This window comes from Lepidothrix coronata, unplaced genomic scaffold (assembly GCF_001604755.1).
Source record: "Lepidothrix coronata isolate B3197 unplaced genomic scaffold, Lepidothrix_coronata-1.0 Scaffold184, whole genome shotgun sequence".
NCBI lineage: Eukaryota > Metazoa > Chordata > Aves > Passeriformes > Pipridae > Lepidothrix > Lepidothrix coronata.
The window spans coordinates 30989-46476 of record NW_016690364.1 but is presented as its reverse complement, the minus strand read 5'-3'; the positions used below and the strand labels follow the sequence as shown (position 1 = coordinate 46476).

General features: G+C 47.1%; 1 protein-coding gene, 1 long non-coding RNA gene and 4 other non-coding genes across 8 annotated transcripts; 2 read left to right on the top strand and 4 right to left on the bottom strand.

Annotated features, from left to right (window-relative positions):
• Nucleotides 1-2373: 2373 nt before the first annotated feature.
• CPOX (coproporphyrinogen oxidase) lies at nt 2374-11495 on the top strand. The gene is made up of 7 exons (XM_017830878.1): nt 2374-2778; nt 2865-3008; nt 3694-3804; nt 4763-4904; nt 7033-7251; nt 9012-9116; nt 10991-11495. Exons 1-7 carry the CDS (start codon nt 2376-2378, stop codon nt 11076-11078), a joined length of 1212 nt encoding a protein of 403 aa, XP_017686367.1. The 5' UTR covers nt 2374-2375; the 3' UTR covers nt 11079-11495.
• Nucleotides 7163-12410, bottom strand: LOC108505149. Of its 3 annotated transcripts, none has more exons than XR_001877402.1 (4): nt 12311-12410; nt 12057-12215; nt 7751-7808; nt 7171-7267 (listed from the first exon to the last, which is right to left on the bottom strand). It is a non-coding gene; the product is annotated as an uncharacterized LOC108505149 (long non-coding RNA). The 3 variants fall into 3 exon arrangements; XR_001877401.1 differs by having other exon boundaries at nt 12293-12354; XR_001877403.1 differs by lacking the exon at nt 7751-7808 and having other exon boundaries at nt 7163-7267; nt 12293-12354.
• On the bottom strand, nt 11937-12008 carry TRNAD-GUC. The gene has a single exon. It is a non-coding gene; the product is annotated as a tRNA-Asp (tRNA).
• On the bottom strand, nt 12283-12356 carry TRNAI-AAU. The gene has a single exon. It is a non-coding gene; the product is annotated as a tRNA-Ile (tRNA).
• A 317-nt stretch (nt 12411-12727) lies between the features above and the next one.
• Nucleotides 12728-12799, bottom strand: TRNAD-GUC. The gene has a single exon. It is a non-coding gene; the product is annotated as a tRNA-Asp (tRNA).
• Nucleotides 12800-15332: 2533 nt separating this feature from the next.
• On the top strand, nt 15333-15404 carry TRNAD-GUC. The gene has a single exon. It is a non-coding gene; the product is annotated as a tRNA-Asp (tRNA).
• Nucleotides 15405-15488: the final 84 nt, after the last annotated feature.

The following is a 15488-nucleotide window of genomic DNA, read 5'->3' as shown; positions in this document are numbered from 1 at the left end:
GCAGATAACGAAGCTCTGATCTGCAACAGGGATCAATCTCCATGCCTTCCACAGAGCCACTTCTGAAACTGACCTACTCTTGGGTACTACAGGTGCAAATCAGTCCTGAAATGCCAGAAGCTCACCGTGTCCAAGGAATAGTCCCATACCAGAGTACAAACCTTGCAGGCCTGGGCCTTTTTATGCAGTACCTTTCAACATCTGGCTCTACATAGCCCTTTTCTTTATTATTCTGAATTCTTATTTTCACATAATTACAGAATGGGTCAGGTTGGAAGGGACCACTGTGGGTCATCTGGTCCAACCTCCCTGCCCGTGCAGGGTCATTCTAGGGCAGCACATTGCAGAGGATTGCTTCCAGATTGTTCTTGAATATCTCCAGTGAGGGACACTCCACAGCCCCTCGGGGCAACCTAGTGTCTAGTGTGCAGGCACCTACACAGTAAAGAAGCTCTTCCTCATGTTCAAGTGGAACTTCCTGTGCATCAGTTTCTGCCCATTGCCTCTTGTCCTATTGCTTGGCACCACTGAGAAGAGCCTGGCTCCATCCTCTTGGAACTATCTCTTTAGATATTTATACACATTAATGAGGTCCCCTCTCAGCCATTTCTTCTTGACGCTGAACAGACCCACCCCCCTCAGCCTTTCCTCCTAAGAGAGATGCTCTAGTCCCTTAATAATTTTTGTCACCTGTTGCTTCTCCAGCAGATGTCAGGGTAGTTAAAGTCCCCCACCAGGACCAGGGCCTGTGACTGTGAGGCTGCTTCAAGCTGCCTGTAGAAGGCCTCTTCAACCTCCTCCTTCTGACCAGGAGGCCTGTAGCAAACACCCACAATGATGTCGCCATTACTAGTCTGCCCCTTTACCCTAACCCATAAGCTCTTGCTCACTGTCCACTCCAAGACAGAGCTCGATATATTCCAAGTGTCAGATAGAGGGCAACTCCACCACTGCACCTGCCTAGTCTGCCTCCCCTAAACAGTGTGTAGCCCTTCATGACAACATTTCAATCATGCAAGCTATCCCACCATATCTCTGTAATCACAATGAGATCAAAGCCCTATGACTGCACACATATCTCTAGTTCCTCTATTTTATTAGGAAAGAAAACATGCTTCAACTTTAGAGAAAACAAAGAAGGTATAAGCATGTGCCCTCTAAGATCCATGGGGAATATTCCCTTTGCACTAAACTGGTGGTCCCATAAAGTAGTCAGGTTCTAAAATCTGTGAGTTTCTAAATTTCTAAAACCAGCAATGCCATACACAGGAGAGCAATTCCACATGGTTCACAGGATAACTCAATAAAATATATCTCTGCCCCTATTCCAGCCATGCCTGGCCCTGTACAAGCCTTTACTCACACAGCGACTATGCAGCCCCAAGTAGCTGCAGTGATCCTACCGAGTTATTTGAAAGCAGTACGCAGAAATGTTTCACGGGCACAAACACAGCATAACCTGCTCTCCCAAAGCCACGCTGGGCGGGCTGGAGTACCTCAGCACTCTCCCTACAGGTGCCTCTCCCTGCCACAGCATCCACACGGCGCAGGCAGCCCAGCTCCGGGGGCACCCAGCCGGGATGGTTACAGGGCACTCGCACTGCCCCATGGCACCCGGTGAGGGCAGGCTACCCTGTACAGACAGGTATGAGCCAGCAGTGTGCCCAGGTGGCCAAGAAGGCAAATGGCATCCTGGCCTGTATCAGAAGTAGTGTGGCCAGCAGGACAGTGATTCTTCTCCTCTACCATGCATTGGTGAGACTGCACCTTGAATACCGTGTCAATTTCCGGGCCCCTCAATTCAGGAAAGACATTGAGGTGCTCGAGCAGGTCGAAAGAAGGGCAACAAAGCTGGTGAAGGGGCTGGAATGCAATTTTTATGAGGAGCAGCTGAGGGAGGTGGGATTGTTAGGCTTGTGGAGGCTCACGGGGTACCTTATCACTCTCTACAACTGCTCGCAAGGAGGTTGTAGCCAGGTAGGGGTCGGCCTCTTCTCCCAGGCAACGAGTTACAGAACAAGAGGACATAGTCTTAAGCTGTACCAGGGGAGCTTCAGGTTGGACATTAGAAAGAATTTCTTCACAGAAAGGGCGATTGGGCATTGGAATGGCCTGCCCAGGGAGGTGGTGAACTCACCGTCCCTGGAGGTGTTTAAGGTAAGACTGGATGTGGCACTTACTGCCATGGTCTAGCTGACACGGTGGTGTTGGGTCATAGGTTGCACTCGATGATCTCAGAGGTCTTTTCCCACGTAATCGATTCCCTACACAGACAGGGCGCGCAGCCTCTCCCCATCCCGCCCCGGCCCGCCCCGGCCCGGCCCCCGGCCCGGCCCCCGGCCCGCCCCGCCGGCCGTGCGGTGCCGGTGCCGGTCATGGCGGCGGCAGCGCGGCTGTTCCGCGGGGCTGTCCGGGGCCCGTCCACCCTTGTTCTTGCCCGGGCGCTGAGCTCCGCGCCGCCGGGGCCGGCGGGCCGGGGAGGGCGGCGGGCCGCGCTGGCGGCCGCGGGGGCGCTGGGCGGGCTCGGGCTGGCGCTGGGGCTGTGGCGGCGGCAGACCGCGCTGGCGGCGTCCCGGGAGGACGAGGAGGACAAGGAGCTGCGGCAGCGGTTCATGGCGCCGCCCGTGAGCGGGCTGCGAGAGCTGCGGCGGCGGCGGCGGGAGCTGCGGAGCCGCATGGAGCTGCTCATCATGGAGACGCAGGCGGAGGTGTGCCGCGCCCTGGCCGCGCTGGACCCCGGCGCCTCCTTCTCCGTCGACACCTGGGAGAGGAAGGAAGGTACGGGGGAAGCCGCGGGGGACGCCGCGGGCGCCGGCACCCCGGGCTCGGTCACCCCGCGGTGACCCTGCCCCTGGCCTTGGCAGGCGGAGGCGGCATCAGCTGCGTACTGCAGGACGGCGAGGTCTTCGAGAAGGCGGGTGTGAATGTGTCCGTCGTGTCCGGGCTCCTGTCCGAGGAGGCAGCGCGGCAGATGCGGAGCAGGGGGAAGTCTCTGAAGGCCAAGGACGGTAAGGTGTCCGGCCGGGAGGTGGGGTAGGGAACCGGGACACGTTCACCTGAGTATTCCCGTGCGGGACTCTCAGCAGTCTGGCCTTTGAGCAGAACCTGAGGAAAGCCAGACTGATCAAAGCTCGAAGGGTTTCATTTGTTTCAAGGTGATTTCTAACCAGTAAGCCTGACAGGTGGACTTTTGTATCCCTAAAAAGCCATGTATCGGAGTGCTTCTCCCTCCGTCTTGCTGCTTTAAGGAATGTATTATAGGCACGGGTGATTTCTCAATAATGACACTGTAGCTTAATAGTGAAACAGTGCAGGAGTTATGTACCAAAGAGGGGAAGGGAGGGAACCAACACCACCTGAAGGGTAAAGAGCACTCAACCCATGTTTGTGTAGCAAAGGGCAGTTGTGAGGACTGGGGGTGGTTGAAACCCTTAGCTGTGCCTTATGTTTTAAATGGTCTTCATTTAATGGGTTCTCTAACATGTTGCTGCATTTTAGGACTAATACCAAAAAAAGGTGCACAGAAGAGCATGAATGAGAAATGAATTGCACATTTACTAATAATTATGGTGATCCAACATGAGAAATTTTCCTGTCACGAAACCTAAGGAAAAATAGCGATGTTCCTTAAATGATAGTAAATGAAGTTTCTTGAAAAACTAAAGGGCTTTCTTGGTGCATCTCTTTATCTAGGGAAGCTGCCTTTTTGCGCCATGGGTGTGAGCTCCGTTATCCATCCAAAGAACCCTCATGTTCCAACCATGCACTTCAACTACAGATACTTTGAAATCGAAGAAGCAGATGGTAAGAATTTTAATCCAATGAAGCATGTATGAAATGTATGACTTCACATGAAGGAAGCGTGAATGCATGGCTAGGGTTAAGAGGTTAAGAACCAGTCCAGGTTTGTTCCCAGCTGTGCCAAGAATCTGTTGTTTAGCATTGGATCTCCTTATCTCTGGCCTTTGTGCATTTGTAAAATGAGAGTAATGAGTGCATGTGGTAGAGTTTTGCAAAGGGGTTTGCTTTTTGTAGAGTATACCAGGGGTTTCAGATCGAAGTTAAAAATGTAGGAGGTTGTAAATAAATGTGAAATACATTCAGAGCAGCAATCCTAAAATTTAGAAGAAGAAATGTCTGTGAAGGGCTGATAAACATTCTGGTCATGATGTGCTTTTGTCTCAGCAGCTGGAAGGACGTACTGTCAGAAACACTGCTCACTAACTGCATTGTGCCTTATTTCCCCAACTTTCTGCAACTTGGCACTGTCAGAAATGGGACCCTTGTCTAGGTGGTCAAACACTGAAGGGCCATCTGTATCGTGTGACAGTGTATGTACTGTCAGAAGCTCAAAGAGAGTTTTCTTTCAGTTGTTTTGCCACAGCATTATGGATCATTTCTAGCCAGTTAATTCCCTGGATGTAATAATGATGTTCCCTTTCTTTGGCACACAGTAAAATGTTTCTGCATTCTTGAATAAGAGTTGCCAGCCCATCTTGTGAAACTGATATTCTGTAGTCAGGATCAGTGGTCCAAAATACTGAATGAATGGTTTTAACTGCTTTGAAATTTCTTTCATGTTTTCCTGAAGTCACTGGAAATGGAAGTTCACTACCTTGAAGTCAAATCTTTCATGATTGAGGTTTAGGGGCACCACTGAATAATGATTTTGTTTTGTATTTTAAAAGTAGTTGTTAATGCTTTGTGAACCTTGCTGTTTAGAAGTGTAAAAGAAAAATGTTGCTGCTTTCCTCTCTTATAGGAACTAAGCAGTGGTGGTTTGGTGGTGGGACTGATCTCACTCCAACTTACCTGAATGAAGAGGATGCTGTTCATTTTCACAAGACTCTGAAAGAAGCCTGTGACAAGCATGATCTGAAGCTGTATCCCAAGTACAAGAAATGGTATGTGGGGAGAGATGCACTTGGGGGGGAGTAGAAAGCAGCACTAGATGTTGCCAGTTAAGTGTACTCTAAGAACTGTAGGTTCTGCTGCCTTTTAAAAAGTATCAGCAAACCCTAAGGAAAATTAGCGGAAGTGTACTGGGACAAAATGTAGTCTGAAGAAATCTCTTATTTACAGAAGCCTGTCAGCCCTTTCAAATTAGGGGGCTGACAACTAGGATCATAAGTCTATAGCCCAAATAAAAACCAGGCTGACTCTACAAGAGTGGTTGTAAGCCACAGACTTCACTAGGCAACTTAAAAATTCCGTTTAACCTCTAGTGTTAAACCAGGACAAGATTTTTTCCCCACGGACTTGCACAAATCCTGCTTACAGTGAGCTCATGGTAAATGTGCATGATTCAGTGTGAGCTCTTGGGCCAGCGTTGCGGTTCTGAAAATCCCACTCAGATTTTTCTGTCTTCACTCTGACCACCATGGCCTGTTTTGTTTTTCTGGTTTTTTCCAGGTAAGTAAAGGAGATTGTCCTTAATGTAGAAGCTTCATAATTTAGATGAAGCTGTAGTTTTTTCCCCATGACAAATTCACTGTGAGTTCAACAGCATATTCTCTAAGATGCAAACTTTGAATGTTCTTCTTGAGCTAAGAGATACAAGTGATCTGATCCTTCACTAGTAAGCGGAGGCTTGCTGCTCTATGTCTGATAACCCTATCTGCCACAGGGTGTGGTATCCAGGAAGGAGGGGATACCCTTTTGTAAGGCACTAGGTCTCCTCTGAGGACAGGAGATAAAGTGGGTGTTATAGTTAGGGTGGCAACCACTTAGGAGGGAGATACATCTTAGAGCCTTGAGATTACAGTCTTGTTCTCTGAGGAGTTTTTGCATGGTAGTTCAGAGTATGTGCCTTAATGGTCAGGTCGTTTGCAGCCTAAGTAGGCAGCTGCAGGGGGGGTGGTCCGGAGACCTTTTCCCACCTTTCTCAAAGATAAAAGCTATTGTTACATTTACCACATTGTCTTCCTGATCTAGGTTTAAGACTTTTGTCAGGCTTGTTCTCTTTTTGGCATTTCTCACTCAGCCTTTTTACTTAACTCTTCCTGCTGCCATTAAATAAAAAAGCTGATCGTCACAGTGAATAAAAAAATAACTTACGTTAGCTGTTACATCTCCATGCCTCTTCTGCTTTGGCCATGCCATATATATTGCTTGAGAACGACTGAGGATGGACACATGTATGGAAAACTAGTTCTAAAAGACGGCAAGGTGTTCTTAATGTTGATGGTTTCTGCTTCCTATTTTCTTTCCATTTCTTTTCTATGTGAAGACTTGCAGGGCATGACTGCCCAATAAAGCAACTATAAGCAAGATAGGGTGTGGATACAATGAATCATTTATATATAGTAATTGCACAGCTACATACTCCCTGTAAATACAAAAGAGATTAATTGCCTTTCTATTGTAGAATAAACTGCCCTTACACATTTATAAACTTGAACATAAGCCATGAAAAGCCACTGCTATGATGACTCAATCTTACAAGTTTTAACTATTAAAAAGCCTTTTTCCATGGAAGGCTGCCATGACACTTGCTTTCTTATCTGGTGTTAGATTTTTAGATTCCTTTTGTTTTGATGAAGAAAATCAATTCTTTTACTAGAATGGCAAAAATAATAAAGAAATTCTCTTCCAAGTCTGAATTAAACTGAAAGCTGTACAAATAATTTGGGATCTGCATATAATGCTGGGAATGAAATCTAGCAAGAGCTCTTAGGGCGAAGTTTTGAGATCAGGTGACCCTGTTCTGAGTAGGTAGGGGATATGGACTGGATCACTCCATGTGGATGCAGCTGCCATGGAGTTTGAGTGTTACTGTTCAGTGACTGTGTGGTGACATGTAGCTTTGCAGAGACCGTCTAATCAGAGCTTTCCTGCAAGTGACACAGGAGTGCTTTCCAGAGGGTGCTGCACCATCCTGGCTCTTGGTAGTCAGTAAAACAGTGGGGCACTGGGCAATGCAGGAACTGACTTCTGGTCAGTGCTAGTCCTGTGCCACGTAGCTGTTTGGAGTTCTGTTCATTGCTTTGAATACTGTGGACCATATTAATAAATATCTGGTACTTCTTCTAGGTGTGATGACTACTTCTATATCAAGCACCGTGGCGAGCGAAGAGGGATTGGAGGCATATTCTTTGACGACGTGGACTCTCCCTCCAAGGAGGAAGTGTTCCAGTTTGTGAAGAGTTGTGCCAAAGCTGTTGTGCCTTGTTACATTCCCATTGTGAAAAAGCACCGCCATGACTCCTTCACGCCAGAGGAAAAGCTATGGCAGCAGCTTCGGAGAGGACGGTGAGTACTGAAGGAGCTAAAGAATACACAGGAGGTGGATTATGCTGGCAAGAAAAAAAACTGAGCTAGTTCTTTATGGTTACAGGTTAATGGCCTGTTGTAGTGTGGGCTAAAAAAGCTCATCAGAGAATTTCAACATTTTTGTGCACAGAACTAATTTTGAAATCCAATGCTGAGTTGCCAAAAGGGGTGCAAAGAAGGTAGTAGCACGCCCTTATCTGTATTTCCCACCTTCCCATGTTAGAATACAAGCAACACAAACAAAATGCCACAGTTTCTCTCCAGCTCTTTCAAAAACCAAAAGAAGCTGCTGCTGTGCAACAGGCAAAGGGGTATGGGTGTGCTTGGTGTCCTGAATTCAGCCCTCTCCTGTGGCCCAGTCATATGGGATATAGGACTACCCTTGTCACATGAGGAGCCTGAGGGTGAGGGAATTGTGCTTCCTATTCAGTAATGAAACAAAATTTCACAAAGTCAAGAAGTAACTGTGCTCAAGTACCTTCACCTTCTTACATACATATTTGTTCCATCTGATCTTGGCATTGAAATGAGGATTCCTGTAAAGGAGTAAAGATACAGAGGGTTGGGTTTTTTTATTCTGGCATGGTCCAAAGTTGCTGTAACTTAAAAGACTTTGGAGGATGCTTCTAATGTGACCAACTGTTAATGTTGCAAAAGCTTAAGTACACTGGTCAATACAGTTGTACTCCGTTCCCTGTATCCTGTGATTGTGTAAGCACATGGAGAAATGAGAACACACATGCTTTGTGCAGAAGTAGGGTCTTCAGTTTCTGTCTCTTCTGCAGAGAAATCTGTGATACTGGCATGGAAAGAGTATAAGCATTTAAGTTTAGATCACTGGCCTGCAGCCATTAGTCAGATAAGCAAGTGTCCTTAATTTGGTGGGACTGTTCCTGGGAACTTGGGGCTTCCAGGATCCAGTCTGTGGATGGGATTTAGCAAACTTTAGTTTATAAGGGGGAACAGCTTCTTTAAGCTGCAGCCAGAACCAGCTCTTGAGGCCTGCCTATTTCCCTGTGTCTGTTTGCAGGTTGTTTGGCTAGGTAAAGCTTTCCATTTTTGCAGATAGGTAAGAACTCTTCCCTTCCTGTATCTCTGTTAAATACTAACACGTCTGTACTAGCTACTAAAATAATCCCTGATGAATTGTCACTGCTCTGTTCCTATACTGTGGGCAGAAAAGTGGTATATTTTGATATTACAACTCCCAGCCAGCACTCTGAAGCTGTTTGACTTCTGCTTCTCTCCAGATCTCCCCAAGAAACAAAAAATACTGTTCAGACCTTACTGCTTATGTGTCCTTCAGCATGGAGGACTGCACAGTAGAATTCTTTCTCTGGTTATTCTCAGTTCCTTTAAGGCCCCTCTTTATGTCTGATGCCACCACACAAAAGAGAATAACCAAGGTAAACATGGTGTCGAGCTTGTCAGCAGGGTTGAGGTCTGGGAGAAGCATAGCACAGTACAGCAGCCTGCAGAACGCTCTCCTTTGAACAGTCTGTCTGCTCTAGTCTGTTTGCCAAGGTCACTACTCCCTGTGCTTTGTGGAGTGGCAAGGTGATAATTGCATTCCTGCAGAGGATGCTGAAGAACAGTTCACTCCAAAACAGGGTTCATTCTGACACCCAACACAGCAGAAAGATAGGCCGGTTTTGTTCGGTATCTGCTAGTTGAAGAAGGCACAACCAAATTCTGCTAATAAACTTGTTTTTTTCTTTGCATCTCTTCACTCCCCGTAGGTATGTAGAGTTCAACTTGGTTTATGACAGAGGTACAAAGTTTGGCCTCCTGACACCAGGATCAAGGATTGAAAGCATTCTTATGTCTCTGCCCCTGACTGCAAGGTAAGGGTGTAGCTATGTGGGACTGCAGGTAGGTTACTGTTCTTATTAAAATAGTTAATAGAATTAAATCAAAGGTCTGTCGTGGTGTCCCATCACTTTACAGTGGCTAGTTCATGCCTGATAAAAGAACTGCCCAAATACATGCAGATGCTTCTCTGATCTCCTACACTCAGCTAGTTGCCAGTAGTGTGCGGCTGAAATATTTTCTGACAAAAAAAATGGATGGTTTTTCCGCTTAGTACCTCTTGATAGATTTTTCTCTCCTTGCTCCATGGATTTTTGTTTAGTAGCTCTTTGAAATTGTGTGAGATTCTGGCAGTCCTGACAAATGTGTGACAAGGAGCTTCATAGTTTAACTGTGTGTTGTATGAAAAAGTGCTTCTTCATTTTCTACTTGCCTCTGATGGCTTCGTTTGATTTTTCACTGAGTAACATGATTTTCTTGCTGTTGTGTTTCTCCATAACTGTTCTTATTTTACAAACTTCTGTTTTTTCATTGCCAGTTTTCCAGGCTAACAATTCCTGGTATTTTTAGTCTTTGTACAGTCACTGTTCCATCCTTTTGATCACATTTGCCACTTTCTCTAGGCTTAAGTTTTCTGTGCCCTTTCTGAACTAGGGATAAGGAACCAACACCATAAGATACATATGTGTATCCAAGATCATACAGTGGCATAATGAAGTTTTAATTCATTATTCCTTTCATAATCCTAGTATTCTGTTTGCTGGTTTTGACTGCAGCTCAGCATTAAGCTGGCTTTTTCATAGAACTGTTACAATGCGAGAGTCTTTTCTGGGCAATACAATTGAACTCAAATTTAATTCAATCTCTATACAGCTTTTTCTGTGTCCATCACTTCACACCAATCAACAGTGAATTTCACCTGCCATTTTATTGCTCTGTTGCTTGGCTTAATAATAACTGTTTTCAACGGCTTTTTTTGTTTTAACCCATCTTGCTTACTCTTGCAATATCAGGAAATTCAGTCACTTACTGTTTACCCCCATTTTCAGGTTGCTTTTAGGTAACACTGAGTAGCACAGACCCTATCATGAATTCCGTAAAGTTTACTAGTGACCTTCTTCTGCCTCCTTCCTCCCTTTGCCTGCTGCCCCTTAACCATGAAGGCAGTCCTGTTCTCACCATATACCTTCATCCCACTGCCAACACTACATGAGTCCCTGACTTGGTGGTGTAGCACACTCCTATCTTCTGATTTCGTTTCTAGGATGATCTGGTTTTGCTTGTTTTCATCAGTGTAAATAGCTTGCTTCACAGCATGAATGGTTCCTTCCTGGGGAAAAAATGGAAAGAGGGTGTACCCATCTCTGACTGCTGATCCTTTCTCTGTCACGCCTCTTTTAATTGCCTTTTCAATAAAAAAGTGATCTTTCATCACCTTTGTTTTTAAAACCAAGATTCAACAAGGACTTGTAGAGCTTCCAGTCCATATTCTGGAAAACCTAAATCTTGTGTCCTCACTGTGAAAATTCTATGGGTTCCTTTTCTACTCATCTTCCTTGTGATGTTAGTGTGTCACAAGAGACTGCTAGAAGATTTTTGCAAATCTACCTGCATGCATTTTGGGGCACGGGGGCATTGCTCTTCCCTTTTTCCTTGTTCTTCCAGCTTTTTCAGAAGTTGGTAAAAAGATGAAGCTAACATTTTTCCTGTGTACCCCGGTGTTGATAATATTTGTTTTTACTGAACTTATTGTTTTTACTGAACTTAAATATCTGTCTCCTGAGCTGAGTATCAACTGTGTATTTAGCTTTGCATCCCCAAAAAAGGCAACTCCAGTCCAAACACTGCCTGGTCCGGGAGAGGTGGCAGCCAGCTGGGCAGTCTGAGTGAGCTTCCCCTCTCCCTGCAGGTGGGAGTACATGCACACCCCGCCAGAGAGCTCCAAAGAAGCAGAAATCCTGGAGGTTCTGCGAAATCCCAAAGACTGGGTGCACTGACACGGATCATGAAGAAGATGGATTGCTCACACTGAGCCATTTGAGAGAACGGGAACGCCTGCCAACCAGCTCATTGGCACTGCTGTTGCATGGCGTTTCATTGTGTCTATTTATATCTTGCCTGGTGCCTTAATTATGCTGTAGACTTGTCACAACTTGCAAATACGTGAACTCACTCTTTTCGATTGATGGGCTAATATTGTCACCCCCTGTTGCTGTTGCCTTGTGAAGGACTGGTGATGGCCTCACAGGGCTACTGTGCATGTTTTAGGACTTTCTCAACTCATGTGATTGACTGCAAAATGGCAAATTACTGTGAAGTGTTCTCCCAGTGAAATGAAACCATTATCTGTGCCTAGAAAATGTTTGGATGCTTAAACACATTTTTGTAAAGAATAAAGGGAATATTTGATATGATTTTAAACCTTAAACTCTGCTTTCGGGAAGTTGTGGAAAAGGTGGTACTTAATCACATGTATTTTGATGCTGCAGTAGCGTGACTTGGCCGATCAGTACCTGGGAGAATCCGGGTTGGGGCACCATGTTACCTGAGGAGAGGGGAAGGCTGGCTGTGCATTTGAGGAGAAAATCTTTCAGCATTGAGCATGTCAGCTGTGGTCACGACAGGATAACACCCCGGCCTCAGGCCAGCTCCTTTGCCGAGGAGGTCAGAGATGGATCAGGAAGCCTGTTGCCCATTGCCCCCAGGGTCTCTAAATAGCACTTCACACTGTTCCCAGCCCCGGAATGATTGTTCTTTTGATTCCCGGCACAAACCTCGTCGAGGAACGTCTAGGGAAAAGCAAAGGGACGCCGAGTGCAATTTCCCCTTGCCTGAGGAAAAAACGACAGCTCCACCTCCCCGTCGGGGAATCGAACCCCGGTCTCCCGCGTGACAGGCGGGGATACTAACCACTATACTAACGAGGAGCGGGATGTCCGGGATTTTCCTTCCGCCACCACGGCCTACGACCTCACCTGTCGCGGGTTCCTGAGCTGCGGGTGCCGGCTGTCCCTGCGCCCGGGCGGCGTGGGGACATGTCCCGCGTCGGCTCAAGGTCGCTGTCGCCGCCTGATCGCCTAAGTCAAGCTTCCCGCCGGGGGCCACCGCGTTCGCTTCCGTGTTGCCATCCGCCACTAAAATAAAATTAAGTAATAGTCTGCTAAATCGGCCATCTCCTCACCTTCAGGGAAGAAAAGGGAATGGCCCGTACGGGGATCGAACCCGCGACCTTGGCGTTATTAGCACCACGCTCTAACCAACTGAGCTAACCGGCCCTCGCGCATCCCTCCTGGGTGCGCGCACCTGAGGCGCTACTACGGACACGGCGCTGGTGGAATTCCTGCCGGGACCGGATCCGCGGCGCTACTACCGCCGCTCTCGTTAAACTCCGCGTCGGCAGGTAATTCCAGAGAGCCGCGGCAGAGCAGCACGGGCATTAATAGGGGCGACGAGTGTTGCTAAAAAAAAAGGGAGACTTCAAAACTTGTTCGTTTCTCTCCCTCCTCCAGTCCGCGGCCGCACCCCCTGCACGGACACGAACCTCCCGCCGCGGGGGAAGCCCCACCGAAAAGAGCCGCCTCCCTCCTTCCCTCCCTCGCACGCCGCGAGGAGGCGAGCGGTCCCAGGGGATAAAAAACGAAGTCGCCTCCCCGTCGGGGAATCGAACCCCGGTCTCCCGCGTGACAGGCGGGGATACTCACCACTATACTAACGAGGAGCGCGGTGGTGGGTTTGCCCCTCCCAACGCACCCCAAGAGCCAGCTCCGCCACCCCGCACCTTGTGGAACCCCTGCCCGTCCCTGGCGCTCCAAGGCCTTCCCTAAAATTGCAATAACGGATCACGAGGAAAATGTTGCACCAAGGAAGGACACGCGCATTTCCTAAACCTATGGGGAGCCCTGTTTTCTACTGTGGTGAAACCACCTGTTCTCAGAGGAAAGTGAACCCCTCCTCAGGTGGCAAGTCAATTGGACAACTTGTAAAATCAAGACATTAAATTAAAAAATCTAGAAAATACTTAGGAATCAAATGCCTGTGAGTCAGTGAAAAAGTTGCAGAGGAAGAGGACATCACCAAATTCCAAGCCCTTTCCTTCACAAACTGTCAGTACGAGTGCTAAGCTGAACTCCTCAAGTATCCTCTCCTTTGCTGTTTCACTTGCCACTAACACCACCTATCATAAAATACAATAATAAAAACCACTAGGAAGCCAAAAAGAAGGCAAGTGTCTGCATAGAGAAAGCATATATAAATGGATTATGACAATGCAAGAGCTGCCTCAAAACCAGGCAACATTTAACACAGACATTCACAACCCTCTCCACAGAAAAGATCCCAAAGCTGCCACTACAGCAACAATAAATATGTGGTAGGAGGAGACAGTCATAGATCCAGTGCAAGAAAATATGCAGTTAGTTAGGAAGAAATAGGACAGGATACATCTGATTGAAAAAAGAGCAGAAAAACCCAGATGTGCATGAACAAGAAAGAAACAGAAACCCACACAATAATGGCTTCTAAATTGAAAAAGCATTATTTACCAATGACATGTAGGGGCTTTAAAAATTGTGGGCAATCCACATAAAATAATTATTTTATTAGCTACAGACCTAGAAGAATCTGCAAAAAGTCATATACCTAAAAAAGCAACCCTGACGTGCTCCAAATTCAACAGGCAGTGTTTTCTTTTTGTGGCCCCTCAGCAGCACTGCTGGGTCACTAACCCTGTGGGACTCCAAGACTGTAGGTTTTTCTCCATCAAAGAGACCACAGTCCTCAGGAAGCTGATCAAAAGATTCTGGGAAACAGTATTGAAGCAATACAACCAGTCCAGAGGCCAGATAAAGAGTGCCTGTTGTAAGCAGAATATGGATTTTAAACTCTCTCTTATGCTCACTCAAAACCACACTTCTAACGGATTTTGTTAGAATTTTGAGACCAAGGAGTGTCATAACAAACACACTGGTCAGAGAAGAGAGAAGCTGTAAAGTTTACTTTATGTTTCTGCTCTTGTAAGTAGACTTCATCTCACTGTAAACTAATTTCAGAACCACGCGATAAGACCTTCTCCAAAGCAGGAGATTGCTCAGTAAAGAAAGAGCATTTGCAAATTTGTGTGCCAGGAGCCACAAGATGTGATGCAACTTCAATAAAACACAGTGCTTTCCAGTAATCTTGCATGCCATAGACAGATGAAATAACAGATGTAATCTAAACCTTTTGCTTTTTGCTGAGTTTGATCTCCCTGTGCAGTCTTTTGTAGGAGATCATCCTCATCCTTATCCTCACATATCGGGACATAAGAAATGCCAAGTATTTGGGCATTATTTGTTCTGTTTCTAAAGAAATAACATTACTGAATTAAGTGTCTTGGTGTTGCCACTGCATTTTTTCTCTGAAAGCTTTTAATGACAATGTGCAATGATTTGATGTATATAGAAATCCTGTAGCTACAGCTGTAAGTTGTGATCCTGCTGCCTCCTCCACTTTTATGAGCCAGCTCCTTTATACAAGCTTGCTTTAGAGGGCCCTGAAAGCTGCTGGTCAGAGTAAGGTAGCCTGAAAGAACGCTGATCTGGAACACATCTTTGTCATGTGAGTCATCACCAGTGCTCATCTAAATGATGACGGATGGAGCGAAATGACACACGTACATGTGAGAAATTGGCTATAAAGGTGCCCAAAGACGGTGTGCACTTCTGTGCCACATATCAAATGCCAGCTGCTGATCTGCAGATTCCCGATCCCCCTACACTGTGTAACACTACAGGAAATCATATTTTAAATTGTTATTTTTTCCCCTTTTTGGTACTTAATGCAAAACCGATTACACAGTGTCAAGTTTGCTGCCTTCTGAGCAGAGAAAACGCCAGCAGCTTTCCTTGGGAGATCTGGAAGTTCTGACTGCTGTAAAGCACCCAAACCATGCCCACGCCTCTCATCGATTACCAGATAGCGGACAACAGGTTGGGTCGGAGGGTTGTGGAGGAGTGGGTTGCCCGTTCAGCTACACCCTTCAAATCCGCTCCGTGAAGCGGGGCTCCCGGCAAACCTCGTGTTTATACTCGGAGAAAGGCAAACGCGGCAGATCGCGGGCAGCAGGCAACCACACAAACCTCTGTAGGCTCTCCCTTCGTGCCCCCTCGGTCCCGCCAGCGCGGTGCTTCCCTGCGGGCGCCCAGGCTGCCGCCATTTCCCTCAGGCGGCTCCCGCCCTCGGGGCGGCCGCCGGGCTGCGCGCCCGCAGCGCGTTCCTCGTTAGTATAGTGGTGAGTATCCCCGCCTGTCACGCGGGAGACCGGGGTTCGATTCCCCGACGGGGAGGCGGCAGCGCCGTTTTGCCGCTGTCGCCCTCCTTTTCCTTGCCGAGGTTCCCGCCCGCCCCGTCCCGTTCCCTCCCCACCGGGA

Excerpts from the sequence above, each read along its gene's own strand:
- CPOX (XM_017830878.1), top strand. The coding sequence starts at position 2,376 with ATGGCGGCGGCAGCGCGGCTGTTCCGCGGGGCTGTCCGGGGCCCGTCC. Across the intron at positions 3,805-4,762 it reads TGAAATCGAAGAAGCAGATG|GAACTAAGCAGTGGTGGTTT; the intron begins GTAAGAATTTTA and ends CCTCTCTTATAG. Across the intron at positions 4,905-7,032 it reads TATCCCAAGTACAAGAAATG|GTGTGATGACTACTTCTATA; the intron begins GTATGTGGGGAG and ends TACTTCTTCTAG.